General features: G+C 42.3%; 1 protein-coding gene across 1 annotated transcript in view; it reads right to left on the bottom strand.

Annotated features, from left to right (window-relative positions):
- The window catches only part of LOC138607114 (neurocan core protein-like), a 65,760-nt gene that overhangs the window by 33,732 nt on the left and 17,593 nt on the right, over window positions 1–14,435 (bottom strand). The window contains exon 9 of the mRNA XM_069679672.1: window positions 2,690–2,806. Coding sequence (XP_069535773.1) covers window positions 2,690–2,806 — 117 coding nt within the window. The remainder of the gene's footprint in view (window positions 1–2,689; window positions 2,807–14,435) is intronic.

Here is a 14,435-nt window from a genome sequence, read left to right on the forward strand (position 1 = left end):
CATGGAAATAATCTCCATTTCCACATGTGATCAATCAAATTGTTCATCATTACTTTCATCATAATTTTCTGATTCTGCATTCTTCTGCAGCATGGAGGTAAAACTGCAGGAAAAGTTCAAACTAAGAAACAGCAGTAAAACTCTACAACATATTGACCTGAGCACTAAAACTTGGAGGATTTGGAGCCAAACACATAAATCCATCCCATCATTAATGAAGGAGTGAATGGGATGTCCTGAGGGGAGCAGCATGGCAGCAGAGGCCCTTTCCATCTGTCTTCACCTTTACACCCTGCAACTCACTGAGTATTATTCTCTCTGCAGCTTTATTACTTCCTATGTCTTACTCTCTGCCTTAATTCTCCTTAAACCTCCTGACTTTGGGGGTCTGCTGACAAATATCTTAACTTGCTGTGTATCTACAATAAAACATCCATTATCCTCAGCCACAGCCTGTCTTACCCATCCCAACCTCTTTGACCTCATGGCTCAGATGTGTGGACACACTGGTGAGGTGGGTTAGTGGATGATGATATTAATAGCCTCGACCTCATGAATCTTTAAAGCTCAATCACATGAGAGTGTGAGAGTGGGTCTCAGAGGATGAATTAATGCAGAAGCCCAGCGGGGCGTTTCTCTCGGCCTCTTCAATCATGACTTATGTATTAGTGCTTCATACAGTCTTTGGGTGCATATTGGTTTTATATGAGACAGGCCCAAACAGGTGTGTGTGAGTGTGTGTGAGACATCATATCTGTGTGAGAGAGTGAAGAAGAGAGAAAATAAAGAGGAGAATATATTCCATGCACCCTCTTATGAGCATATTTGAGAATTAGAGTCTGCAGGTGAGTGAGCGTGTGAGCTTGAATAAGTTTCATTTTATGCATGAGTACAGAGGCATTTCTCTATGAATAAGTGTTTTGGCCTGTGACAGGAAAATACAGCGAGAGAGAGAAAGAAACGGAAGAGTGGAGCCAGAGAGAGAGGGGGAGAGGTTAGGAGTTGTGGAGGAGAGAGGGAGTTTGGCAGGAGGTGAAATGTGTTATTTGGGAGAAATGCTGGGGGGTTCTGCTTCTTTTGTTCCAACCCAACCTCTGCACTGCAGAACAACTTCACTACAGCACTGTACTGTGGGACTGCCAAAGAGCAACATGCTGGAGGGTGAGGAGGGCAGAGAGATGGACTGAACGGGAGAGGGAGCAGAAACAGAGCAAAATAAAAAGCAGAAACACAGGCCATCAATAATGCAGCTCTCAAAAACGTCTTTTCCTAAACATTGTGAAACTTATTTGAAACCACAGGGTGGGAAACAGAAAGACCTTTAATGAGCTGGTAAACACACTGAAGGAAAGAGAAGCTGCAGATGTGAAACGCAGACATGAAGGCACACTTTCCTTCCACTTTAATAACAGCACTGTGTCAAGCCTGTAAATTGTGGTCAAGTATTTACTGTTACAGGCAATTAACCTTGTTTCCTTTGGCCGTAATTAATATTGTAAACATCAGATATGCAGCTCTGCAACATGATCGATATCACAACACGAGGTGATTAAAACTCACGAGAGCAGAAGTAATGAGTAAATAAATATTGTATAGATGTTCTTTGTCCCATCGATGACGCTGAAATGTGATCATTTTAAGTTTTGTATGATTCAACAACAAATCCAAAACAGATCGACTGCAGCAAATCGTTACAAACGTGTGTAATTGAAGCAGTTAACCTGCAGTTGTCACGAATTATTGATCCAACAGCAGATTGTTGATTGATCTCCAATAGTGCATAGACACACCTCAGAGTTGCATCAGATGGTCTGTTAGAAATAAGCACTAAAGATTATTAATAATCAGACCCAGGACACCACGCCTCTCATGACCCCTGACCTTTGACCTCTTTCATGAGCAATGACCCTTAAACCTTTCTCTTTGTTTGCATGAATATGGAGCACAGAGCTCGATAACACAGACTGAAACCACATTCAACATCACTGGTGCTCTTTTCTAATTTAGGTGCATCTGTTAATTACTGTTAACACTTAATCCTTAAAGTGATTTCACTCTGTTAAACAGCACACATCATACAAACAAGAGTGACTGAGATTCACTCCAGCAAATGAAGCTTATTGTGAGAAGCATGTCTTCAAAGCCAGAGATGCCAGGACCCAGAGTCAATGTTTGAGACTGAAGACACTAGTGTGTGTCTGTCTCACAAACACAAACACAGACACACACACACACACACACACACACACACACACACACACACACACACACTCCCTCACATGCACAGACACCGGAAACATTACACACCCATTATCTGAAAGCCACATTCTCCCATCACACAGCTGAGAGGAAAGATGGGCTGTCTGCTTCTCCTAAGGCAGAAGGTGAAAACCCACAAAAACACACACACAGTTACGCACAAATAGCACACATTCAACAACCTCTGTCACAGCTGGCTGACTTGCAGCATATTAAAATTCCCTGTCCACTTTCAGTCAGCGAGCTTGATTATAAACTCCAGGACCTGACAGAAAAGCTCCTTTCCTTCCGACTTCATCTCAAAGCCAGAGGACATCTAATAAATGTTATCCCAACACATGCCTGTCTCTCTCCCCTTATGTCACACTGTGACACAGCATCTGTGTGATGCTGTGACCTCTGAGGTCTCCCTGACCTGGCGGGGACTCACCGATCTCGCAGCTCTCTCCAGAGAAGCCCTGAGGACAGTAGCAGCTGTAGCCGTCACCTTCTTGCAGGCAGCTCCCTCCGTGGAGACACGGGTTGGTCTGGCAGGGGTTATTGTCAACTGTAGAGACAGAAAAAGAGGGAAAAACTGGAGGGTTAACTGCCAACTGGAAATTATTCTTATTTTCCTACAGAGAAACACATTCTGAAAGTATCTTATTGTCCTTATTGAGCCCGTCCTCTCCCTGCTCTCTGACAGAGGTAAAGACTAGAGTTGGCATACAGCACAGAGACTCGTCCCTGTCTCTATGACTTTCTACAAGGTGACACATCGGCTGTTGTTGCATTTGTTGTGTCCTGCTTTGAATGATTCCCACCAAGCGAAGGACAAAGCTGAGTCGACCCCCTCCTGCCGTTCTCCTGCCTTTCATTCCAAGTCCTCCTGATGAGCCGAGGTCCTTATATCTGCTGATCATCGCCCACTCATGCATACTGGCACAGGCACCTATTTTCATGGCACATTACTGTTGCTGAGGAGATAACTCTGTGCCTCTTGGAGGCAAATGTTTTGCAGATGAATGGTGGAGATTGAGGAGATAAAATTATTATTGCTCTTATATTTTAGGATGGGACAGAGCGAGGAGGAGAATCTGACAAGGACAGTCAGAGCACAGAGCAGTCATAATTTTTATTCTGTGTGCACAACAGGACTGTAGGGACCTGCTAGATTAACTGGCTTTTTATTATCCAATCCTGATAGGACTGCAGCCCCTGACACAATCTGTCAGGCCGTCTAACACACTGCATATTCTCCATAATAACAGCCACACTCACTTAATGATGTATGAGCAGAGAGATGCTGTGCAGAACACAGACTGCAGTTCTCCTGAAAGTCTGGGAATACTGTCACTTGTTCGTGTGTATTTCTGGATGTTTGTGTGACCCTGACTCATTGCAGGCCGATGATATATACAGTAACGTCAGTGTGGGTTCAATTTCCTGTGAAACAGGGAGAGAGACCACTGCTGCAGAGAAGCTGCTGTTGATACAGGGGGCAGGAGAGATGATGAAAGACTGACTTGCTGAAAATGCTGAAAAATGATTCACTGAAAGAAGAAAATCATCAGAGACAGACTCATTTCTTTAATCAACAGCAGGGAGGAAAAAAACGCACTGTATGTGAAGTGAAAACATTGCTTAAAGGTTAGAGGATGGACTGATGGTGATGTACAATCTTTAAGTGCTGAGCAGTGACAGGTAAAAATGCAGCATGTGGTCAGTTTTAGAGCGTTGGTCAGGTGATGGAGGAGAGGAAATGTAGAAAAAAGAGAAGAAAATTCCATGTTTGAGCCATTGTCCATCTATCCATCTATTCAACAAGGGGAGCTACTAACTATGTGAGCCAGTAGCACTTTGGCAATGCAGCTATTAAAAAAATCATGTTAAAAAAAGTAATAATATTTCTGATAGAAAGCTGTTTTCATAAAGTAGATCAACAGTGAGCTTATCAATAAGAACATAAATCCACTTTTATTGTTGCTCTCTTAAAATGAGTGATGTGAAGTGAAACTCAAACTTACCCTCGTACCCTGACAGAACTCTGACCCTGACATATTCAAAATGTCTCAATGACACATTTCTGGAGAGTATGTTTTAAAAGTCAGCTCTAAGTGGCTGGTTTCTCTAATCCACCGTACAATTCAATGTCTTTGATGAAAGATCAAGGTGACATTTAACGGAGTCTGAAATTTTGTTTGTGTGTGTGTGTGTGTGTGTGTGTGTGTGTGTGTGTGCGTGCGCGCGTGCGTGCGTGTGCTTTTTTATGTAAAATTTGAAGCAGCTACAGCATAATGATTCTGTACACAAGGAAGCAACTAAATCTAAAAGAAGAAATGATGAATGAAAGAAATGATTTGAAAGAAATGTTCCTTCTGTTTTCTCTTCTTTTGCAGTTTATTCATGTAACACTAATCAGCCATGTGCTTTACCCACTATGACATGTCAAAATATCTGCTGTTAGAAAGGTCTGTTAAGCATTAATACAAAATTAAACATGACTAAGAGTCCACAGATATGCAAGCAGCTCTGTGAGGTTGTAATTAGGCACATACATTTCACAGTAAACCATAAAATATTTGTATGTCTCATCAGCTACCTCACTTCCTACAGTTCACTTCCTTGCCTCTCCTCTCCTCATCAGTGATTGGTCCCTGATTGCACCTGTGTCTCCCCTCGTTAGCCTGATTGAGTTCACCTGTTTAATCCCTGTTTAAAGACTGCTCTCCATTTCACTCACTCTTTTGACTTCACATGGGGCGGCAGGTCAGTCATGGTAAGAGGAGTTTATCTCTATACATTAGTCTGTCTCTATATTACTTTACTTTCAAACATTTTGTTCTTATTTCTTTGAGACAAGTGACTGTAGTTTCACTTATTGTTTAGTTCTAATATTGTGTGTGTTTCAGATGTGATACATCCTGTGTGTTTGTTCTCTTTGTTAAAATGTAATTACTTGATTTTGGAGAGATAAACCTTGTTCAGAGTTTTGACGTTTCCTGGTCAGATAATACGATTTCTGACCTGATGCCAATGGTACTCGCACTGATGGTAATATTTCAGGATCACCAAAGTCATAAGACGTTTTCCTCTGCGGCCCATGAAGATCTGTAGCATGAATGTTGAAATTGCTAAAAACAACTGTTTCAGTTATTAACTGCTTAGTGTTTAACTGCTCCTGAAACCTTTACTGTGCTGCTGCTCAATGTTAAAATCCACAGGTGTCAACGAGTCATGTTCTTAATAAAACAAACTTAAATAAATCACTTATTTGTCTGATTCTGATAAAAAAAAAATATTCTGAAAAAATACCAATTGTAAACAAATGACCCAAAACTGAATGTCAAAGGTCAAACACCTATGTATGCTCTGTTAAACATTAAAGTGTCTCATGTCAAACTTCAGTGAATATAATGGTTATCTTCTGTCGCACTTGCCAGTGAGTCACAGAGCCATGGATAATTCTGATATCTGCAAGAAGTTCTGGTATTAAATCTGAGCTGAATCACTTTGTACATGTTTCCTCTGCAGAGGAGAAGGCAGTGATGCACACAGTGTAACTGACAGCTGAGGACCGGGTCATCACCTAGCTTTAGTGAGGAAGACTTCAGAAGGCAAAGGGTGAACTTCTCATGACCATTCTCTAAATCAATCACACTATAGACGGTCTGATACTGTGACTCTGGCTTGTGTTGCTATCTGCTTTCAAACTGAACAGGGTTGTAAAAAGTAATTTATAAACTCCTGAGGATTAAAGTGACAGGCATGTAATGCTTTAAAACCCTTACATGATATGACAGGGACTTACTCAGCTACCATCCACCAGCTCTGATGAATGCTGTCTGTGGTGATACAGACTGAGAGCTGAGCTGCAGCAGAATAGGACACTGATTCAATCTAAAGACAATTAGTAACGACTTATTACACACAAATGAGACTGTTCACCATCTGTCCACAAACAGAGGCCTGCGGGCTCAGTGCTGACGTCATGTGTACAGTGTGCAGACATGAAGCAGCAGTTCTGGATTGTGTGACTATAGAAAGAGGAGGGACAGTCTGTTGCCCTCAACGTTTAAACACATGGAGATGGAAGATTAGGCCTTAGATGGTTCAGCTTTCAAAGCTGAGTTACAACACAGGTGATGTTGAGTCCTCATCCTCGACAACCTGCAGATACTACAACTTGTCTTCATTCCTGTGCAGAACAGAGATATGTTCCCCTGTGTGACGTTTACTTCATCTGAAGTCTTTCTGAGCCTCTCAGGAGGGAGATTATTTTAGTGCTGTGGCATATTTGGGAAGTTACTCTCCAATGTCGACTCATACGTACACCAGGATTAAAACTGGATCATAAAAAGGATTGTGATACAGGAAATGTTTTGCATCTTAGGAAGTGCTAAGAGCTGAGAAAATTTAACACAAGTAACTGTGTGAGACACACATTTAAGCAGCAAAACTGCACACACACTTTACATTCACTGTATATCCACCTGCTTTTTGCCCGGCATCTTACTGTGCTCTGACTCACTGAAGCTTATAATAGCTTTGCTGAGACAGAGATCATGCTTTAGCCTGTTCAAGTGTTCCCTATGAGAGTGACGCTCCCCTGTTGAAGTTTAAAGCTACAGTACGTCTCTAAAAGGTGCTGAGGCTCACAGAGCAGTTAGAGACATATGGACGGCTGAGCTAAACTGCAAAGTACAGCCTTAAATACAGACGTTGCATCATCAGTGTGATGGCTCGATGAGTCTGTGGTGTGAAATATTCATTTTGTCCCTTCCATGATGGTTAAGTGAACAAGTTTTTTATGGGTTTAGTGATGATATAGAGCAAGATTAGGTTTACGTAAAACATTAGTTTGAGTAGCTCTGTCAATGCTGAATGTCAAACCGGGTCCAGTGTCATACCTGAAGAGTAAATAAAGAATTTTCTGCAGATAATTAATAGTTTTTTCACCTTCATGAAATAGCTTTTAGCGTAGAGGCGAACAGGACAAGAGGAGAGATTGAGCGAGATCTTACAGGCAACAAAGGTTCTTGTAATCAAATCAATGAGATGATGGTTCCATGATATCAGAACCATTCAGCTACACCAACCTGGGTTTGGTCAAAGTGTTCTTTTCCTGAGTCATCTCTTTGACCAGAATGAGTCCAAGTTTCCAGCTCCTGCCTGACAGGATGGACAGAAAAAAGCAGACAGACATACAGGTAGGAATATGATCCATGTATCATCGTGTCCTCACGCAGGCCAGACAAGTCACTCACTGCAGATGAGCTTCAGTTACTGCTGTGGAAAGCAGAACACACATCAGGGGAAAATGAAACCTATTTCTGCTGAAATCTAGATAACCGCTTTCTCACAGCACAAAGGTTTAGACCTCAATGCAGACTCAGATGACTGAAGGGATTTATTTACAGAGGTGAGCTGCATGTGGGAGGAAAGAAGCAGTTATGGAGACAGACAGAGGTTACGTTTACTTGTTGTTGGATCTGCTCTGCTTTCTGCTGATGATGTCAGCGCCCCAGCAGTCAGTCTGCAGAGTCAGACAATCTACTGTGTGCAGAGGCTGACAGTCTGCAGCGAGGACCATTACACCAAACTCTTCATCCATACAGTTCATGAGGTCATACACACAACCGAGAGGGTCAGCGCTCCTCGCCTCCATGAAACAAAGCCTCCATCTCTCCCTTTTAACCCACTGCACCAACTGTCAGTCTGATCCAGTGGTACACAACATGAATCCACAGGGTCGCAAAATAATTATGGGATAGGAAAGAAGGAAAACATGGTCTTCACAATATTTCTGTAATATTTGCTTTATCAAGTTAAATACTGGGATGAAATTCACAAGTGGATATAAAAACAAACAAAAAAGAGACCAAAGAATGATTCATACTTTGAGTCACGTCGTTATAAAGTCACTGCTCAAGGACAACATCTCAGACATCTCAGATACTTGCTGAATCATTGAACCCAGATTGACCACTTGAAAGGCTGCAGACGCCTCCCTGCATCCTTTGGGAGTGCTCATATCGTACAGTGGAGGTTGCAGGTGGAGCAGGTGTAGTGATGTGATGACCGTAGCGAGCTCGAGCAGAGCGGCCTCTGACAGACAAGGATTGATGAGCTCTGCAGGGAGGGAGCAGCTATATCTGTCTGGCTGACCACATGCGGGGCGAGCTGTCTGTCTGCATTATACACGTGTGTGTACGTGTGAGAGTTTGAGTGTAGGGCTGAAAGAGTTGAAAACAACATCCAGACTGCAGTCTGTGATGTCAAACATTCAATATGTAACCAATTACTAATATTACTGAGCACGCTGAGAGATGCAAACAACACCACATTACTGAAATGACTAGAGAGAGAGAGAGAGAGAGAGAGAGAGGGGCAAGAAGAAAATAAGTCCAATTAACATTTCTGGTAAAAAAAAATAATTCAGCTTTGCTTCTTTTCAATTGCATAAAATGTGTTCATTCTCCCTTTGGCACAGGCAAACACACACACGCACACGCACACGCACACGCACTATGAAAGAGCATGACACTTGCAATCAGCTACAGTGCCAGAAGCCTGAGACAGCAGAAAGCAGCCGATGCTCTCTTCGTGAGCACCTCGTGAACCGAGCGTCTCACTGAATCAGCCCAGAGAGGAGCAGAGAGGAGAAACATGCCAGAGATTCAATACGACCCGATTCAGCCGGAATGCACGGCCACACAGATGAAGAAACTGAGGGTCTGTTGTTTTAAGAGTGGCACTTGTGGCATCTCCAGTCATCATTAATAAACTGTATGATCTGGTCTGTCAGAGGGGCAGGAAAACATCCTTCTTGTCTTATCATCACAAACACATCATGTCCACCTTGTTTTTTTTCTCCTCTTCTCTTCGATGTGTCTTTGCGATCATTTTCAGGGCTTTGTGAAAAAACAAAAACTGAATCTACACATTTCTTTTTTTTTATAATCCAACAATATCAGAGATTTCCAATCTCTAACACACCTACAGGACACATTTACTGGAGATCTTCATGGCACAAAAAGTGGTGCAAGAAGCACCGTGACAGATTGGTATGTTTCTGACCTTTAAAAGCACTTTTCCTCAGTTTGTCATTTTGTGCCCTCACAGCTGTGATAAGAGAAAGTGAGGCGACGTGCAGATGAAGTGAGAGCAGCTGTGTTTGTGCTCGGGCTAAATTTGGGTCAGTAAGTCTTTCTGATGATGATGATGTGTTACCACCAGCCATTCTATGCAATATTATGTGTGATATGTGCAGCATTATAATACGTAAGGAACATAAACACTTTAGTTACCTTCTCTCAAAACACTCTGCAGATAAGGATCAGAGTGATGACAGTACAGCCAGACTGTGGCTAAAACAAGCTGTGCTATGAATCTGTTATCTGTGATCTCCTCCTACAGTCACCTGAAGGCACCAGGACAAACAGTTTCTACTGTTTCTGCATCTAATTAAAAAGTAATAATGTTCCATTGTGGTAAACTTGCAAAACAACCACAAGAACATCTGTATAAACCACAACAGTTACATTTGTCATTAAGTCTAGACTTAGGACTTTTCCACCTCACCATAAATGTATCTTTTGCTTGTGTCCTCCATGTAAAATGTTGTCTGACATGAATTGCACTAAAATCAAATTATTATCACAGTTATTATTACAGGGGGAAAAGATAAGACAACACTGTAAAAAAGTATCTTCTCTGTTTGATGATTAAAATGAGAAAGGGGATGATGGGATGATGCCAATCATTTGATTGAGAAGATAATTAATAATCACAAACCTATTTATATTCTACCCCCTCATAACTCTTGCACAAATAGTCATTTCTCATCATTTGTCCCCGTCTATGAGCGCTCCCCTCTGGGACAAGTCTGTGGGTGTGTCTGAGGAGTCCTACTTGAAGCTACTCGCTGCTGCATGCTGCTTTGTGACTGACGCTGGGAGCCAAACACCCCTGCCACTGCTCCACTCTGCCTTCACCGACAGCAGGAGTGAAGTCAGTCAGGCAATATGGCAGCTCCTAAAGCCCAGCTGGGTGCTCTCCTCCTCCTCTGTAGCCAGAACATACCTCCATTTGAAATCATACCTCTCACTGTTAACCTTGATGACAGGTGGTTCCATTTTTAACGGCATGTGTCTGCATGAGTGACTGGCTGAGTCAATGACAGATGTGTTTGTCTGACTGCAGATGGATAATATAAATGTGAAAGTAACATCTCAGGAATGCTGCTATTCACATCTTGTTAGGTGTGATACTCGCATAATAGACGTCCCATTCTCTCCGTGTCTGCTGAGCACTTCTCATCATAATAAATCCATCTCCACATTCTTCTTCATTAAACGTCATGAAAGCCAAAAGATCTGAAAAACAGCAAGGCTGTGTTCTGCTGTTTCTTCTGCATCCTTTGTCCTCTAGGAGGACAGACCTGTTAGATACAGATAGTGAGGTGAAATATTCTCTCAGTGAAAGGAAGCAGTTTCCTGTCGTCTCATCTGATAGCGCCTGAATGCAGCATTGTAACAGGTACTGACATAACCCGACCAGGTTAAACTCTCCCGCTCTGCACAGCCTCACAATGACTCCACACAGAGGATTATATTCCTTCTGACAGCAGCCTGCCAACATCTCTGTCTCCATCCATCCCTCCATCATTTCACAACTGGTGGCAAACAGAGGTGATGTTGTTTGTTGCTTTATGAAGCTCTACGCAGCCTCAGGGGCCCTCAGGCTGTACCTGACAATAAACACTCAAATAGGGAGAGCTTGTTGTAAAATGCAAAGTCATGAAAGTTGAATGTTTGAAAAAGAAGGCACTATACTAACAACACAAACACATGATGAAGAAGAGCATGCTGTGCCCAGAGGAAGTAAAAACCTGCAGCTCAGCATCCATTGTTACTGTAGGACTGAAGTTAACAGCACTTTGGTTTGCAGGCCGACTGATCTTTAGAAGCTGTGAGACGAGAAAATGTTCATAAAAACAACAAAACTTGTTTTTTATTTCTGCTGCAGATCTGATCCCAGTAACAGTCAAGAGATTCAGTCATTCATCTGCCATAAAGGAGCTCTGGGTCACAATGTAGAGATAAAATACAGCAGCCTGTGATGGGGCTCCTAGAGGCTGAATAATCAGCAGGTTTTGTTGTTGCAGCAAAGATAAAGTATTTTAATGAGGCCATAAAAATGCCTGTTTAAGACAGTTTTCTGTGTTTTCAGTCTCACTGCAGAATATTAGAACCAGTTTGATGGTGCATTAGCTTTACAAACATAGCTGCTAGTTTCATAAACCTTTAAATATATAAATCAACACTTGTGATCTCCAGAATATCAGTGATCAGTCTGACAACAGTTGTTTTAACAAGACTTATGTTATATTTTGTTTTTTAATCATAGGCCACCTTCTTTTTGCAGCTCCGACCTGCTGAGAGTGGACAACCTTAACTACTTCCTGTTACACACATTAAGCAAATTTAGTGGATTTTAAACTGCTGTGTATTATCATTATCAGCAGTCAGTGATGTTCACAAAGGGTTCAGTGTGATTTCTCAGCACAGACTACTTTCTACGCTCATTTCCAACACTTTAGTTGCTTCGTTATTCCCCTGGTTAACTGGATACAAAGAGCCTCTGCTCAGTCAGCACAGAGTGCTATGTAACGCTGTTTCATCCCTCGTCACCATGGAGCAAAGTGGAGTATTTAAACAGTGACAAGGATCCTGCTGAGGCTGAGGATCGTACAGGGGAGAAAATATGAGAAAATCAGGGAGGGAAAAAAAGGAAAATCAATAAACTTCTATAGGCAGCGTCGAGAATGTGCCCTGTCACTGCTCATGACTTCAAGGTCTCCAACAGCCAGCAGAGAGACTGAACATCTATCCACAGACCCAAACTGATAATCTGCCACCCCAGCCCGTCCCTGTCTCTGTTTGTCTCCTTCTTTCCCCTAAAAAACTCAAATACACACACACACACACACACACACACACACACACACGCGTGCACACACACACACACACACACACACACACACACACACACACACACACACACACATTTCAGCCTACAGACTTTTCTCGTCCAAATGTAACACTCTGATTTGGTTGAGGGCTGCCTGCCATGTTATTGATGCTGCCAGAGGTCTGATCCATCTTGAGCCCGGGACAAGGCTGTTGTTAAGACAGCTATAACTCAGAGGCCTCCTGTTCTCTGTTTGCCAGAGTGTCAGACTGGCATTGGGAATTTAAATGCTGGACAGACAGCTGACATCACAGTATTCACCTGCATTGCTTTGTCACCTCAAAAGGCTAAATGTCACTGCTCCGAACTTCTATACTTGTTGACTAGAAAGCATTTCTGTAACTTTTTGTGGTGTTACAAAGTCCCACAAATCCTGTCTTTAGGATTATACAATATGGAAATGAAGATATGAGTAATTAAAAAAGTCAAATGAAATGTTTCCGCTTTCTCACAGAGAAGGATTAAGACGTATTCTTTGTGTTTGTATGTGATGGTGCGACATGTGGGATGGATTATGGAGGTTTACTCCTGAGTAATCTTGGCATGCTGGTGTTTCTTCACATACATTCAGGTTTTATGTGTGTATGTCCACACATCTGTGTGGGTTTAGCTGGAGGCCAGAGAGATGGGGAATTGGAAAGCTGGATGTGTCATTAAATACACACGTCTTATCACTCTGATATATGGCCAAATAGGACGCAGAGGGGCTCAGGCTGCTCTGATAACAAGGAATGAAGATTGGAGGAAGTAAGGAGGAGGGATAGAAGGGAAGCAAAGTTGAAGCAGAACAATGTGTTCGTGTAGTTTCTGATCACTGATTAAAGAGGTTTATGTTCTCCCACCTGCAGCATCGTAGAGGACACACTTACCCCTCTCTTCCCCCAAAGAGCTGTCCATGCTCCCGCCCTTTCCCTCCTCTCTCTCTCTCTCTGCTGAGATGTGCAGACAACCATTGCTGTAATTTTCTCTGTACTATAACTGACATCCATGAAAGGTCACTCAGAGGGAGGATCTCATGCTTCTAATCACTCAACAAGAGCATGGTCTCCAAATCCATTCAAATGTTCCCAAATCAGATAAACTGATAAATGATGAAGATGTACTCCTGTACAGCTTTTTTTCCTTTCATTGTATAATCAAAAGCAGGATGATGCTTAATGCGTGTGAAAACAATGTAAGAAAACGTCCATTAAATCTGAAAAAGTCCCAATACTGCAATTACATAAGCCATTTTTCTGACTGTATTCTGAATCATATGTTCACTAAATTAAGTGAAAAGATTACTGTCATGCTCATGCTCCACAGGAAGCATTCAGTACAACAATCCACCTCAGTGCTTTCTACTAAAACAACAGTTTCATGAGAAAATCCTCCTCCTGCTGCTGCTGCTGTTATTAGATGACAAAGGAAAGTCCCCCACTTCACAATCTGCTGTAAAATTGAAAACATCACTTGACCACAGATGGTTACCCTGGGAGAGACAGAGGACTCGCAAAATGGCTAGTTCTAGTTGGAAATACAAGTATGACCAAACATTGGAGGCCATGAAGTGATGGCAGAGCAGCTGTATTCTGAATTATTTTGGTTTCTAGGACTTACTGCAGCTTCTGAATCCCTATCAGCTCATGTGTTTTCATGATATGAAAAAGAAAACACTGAAGCACTACACACTGAAGATGAATGAGTGACACATTAGACGATGAGGAGACTAGTCGTCCTAACATTTGTTATGTTCATTAACTCTGTGGTTTTCTGCAACAGCAGAAGGTGAATTACATATCAAAAGAAATCAATGTGCGCATGCTGAAACAAACATCACAGAGTATGCGATCATTGTAACCTGGAGTGAGTGTAACCTGGAGTGTGAGAGAAGACAAAGTTGTGTCAAACATAAGAGCAAGAGGAAAGTGAACATCGAAAAACCGAAAACTGAGAGAAGAGACTGCAGTCAATTAAGAGTCCCGTCTTGTAGTTTGTGTCTGCATTGGGTCGGCCTCTCCACAGTTCACCTACCTGCACTCACTGTGACCCCCTAACTACTTCAAAAAGACCTGGTTGGTCTCACCTCAGTGCACTGCCCTGCTGTCTGCAGCTGTCTGTCTGTTCCAATGTGGGAGGAAGGGAGAGGAAAGGAAGAGGATGTGAAGGCAAAGAAAGAACAA

Source organism: Semicossyphus pulcher, unplaced genomic scaffold (assembly GCF_022749685.1).
Source record: "Semicossyphus pulcher isolate SPU_LCO1_2020_fin unplaced genomic scaffold, fSemPul1.0.p SCAF_4, whole genome shotgun sequence".
Taxonomy (NCBI): Eukaryota; Metazoa; Chordata; class Actinopteri; order Labriformes; family Labridae; genus Semicossyphus; species Semicossyphus pulcher.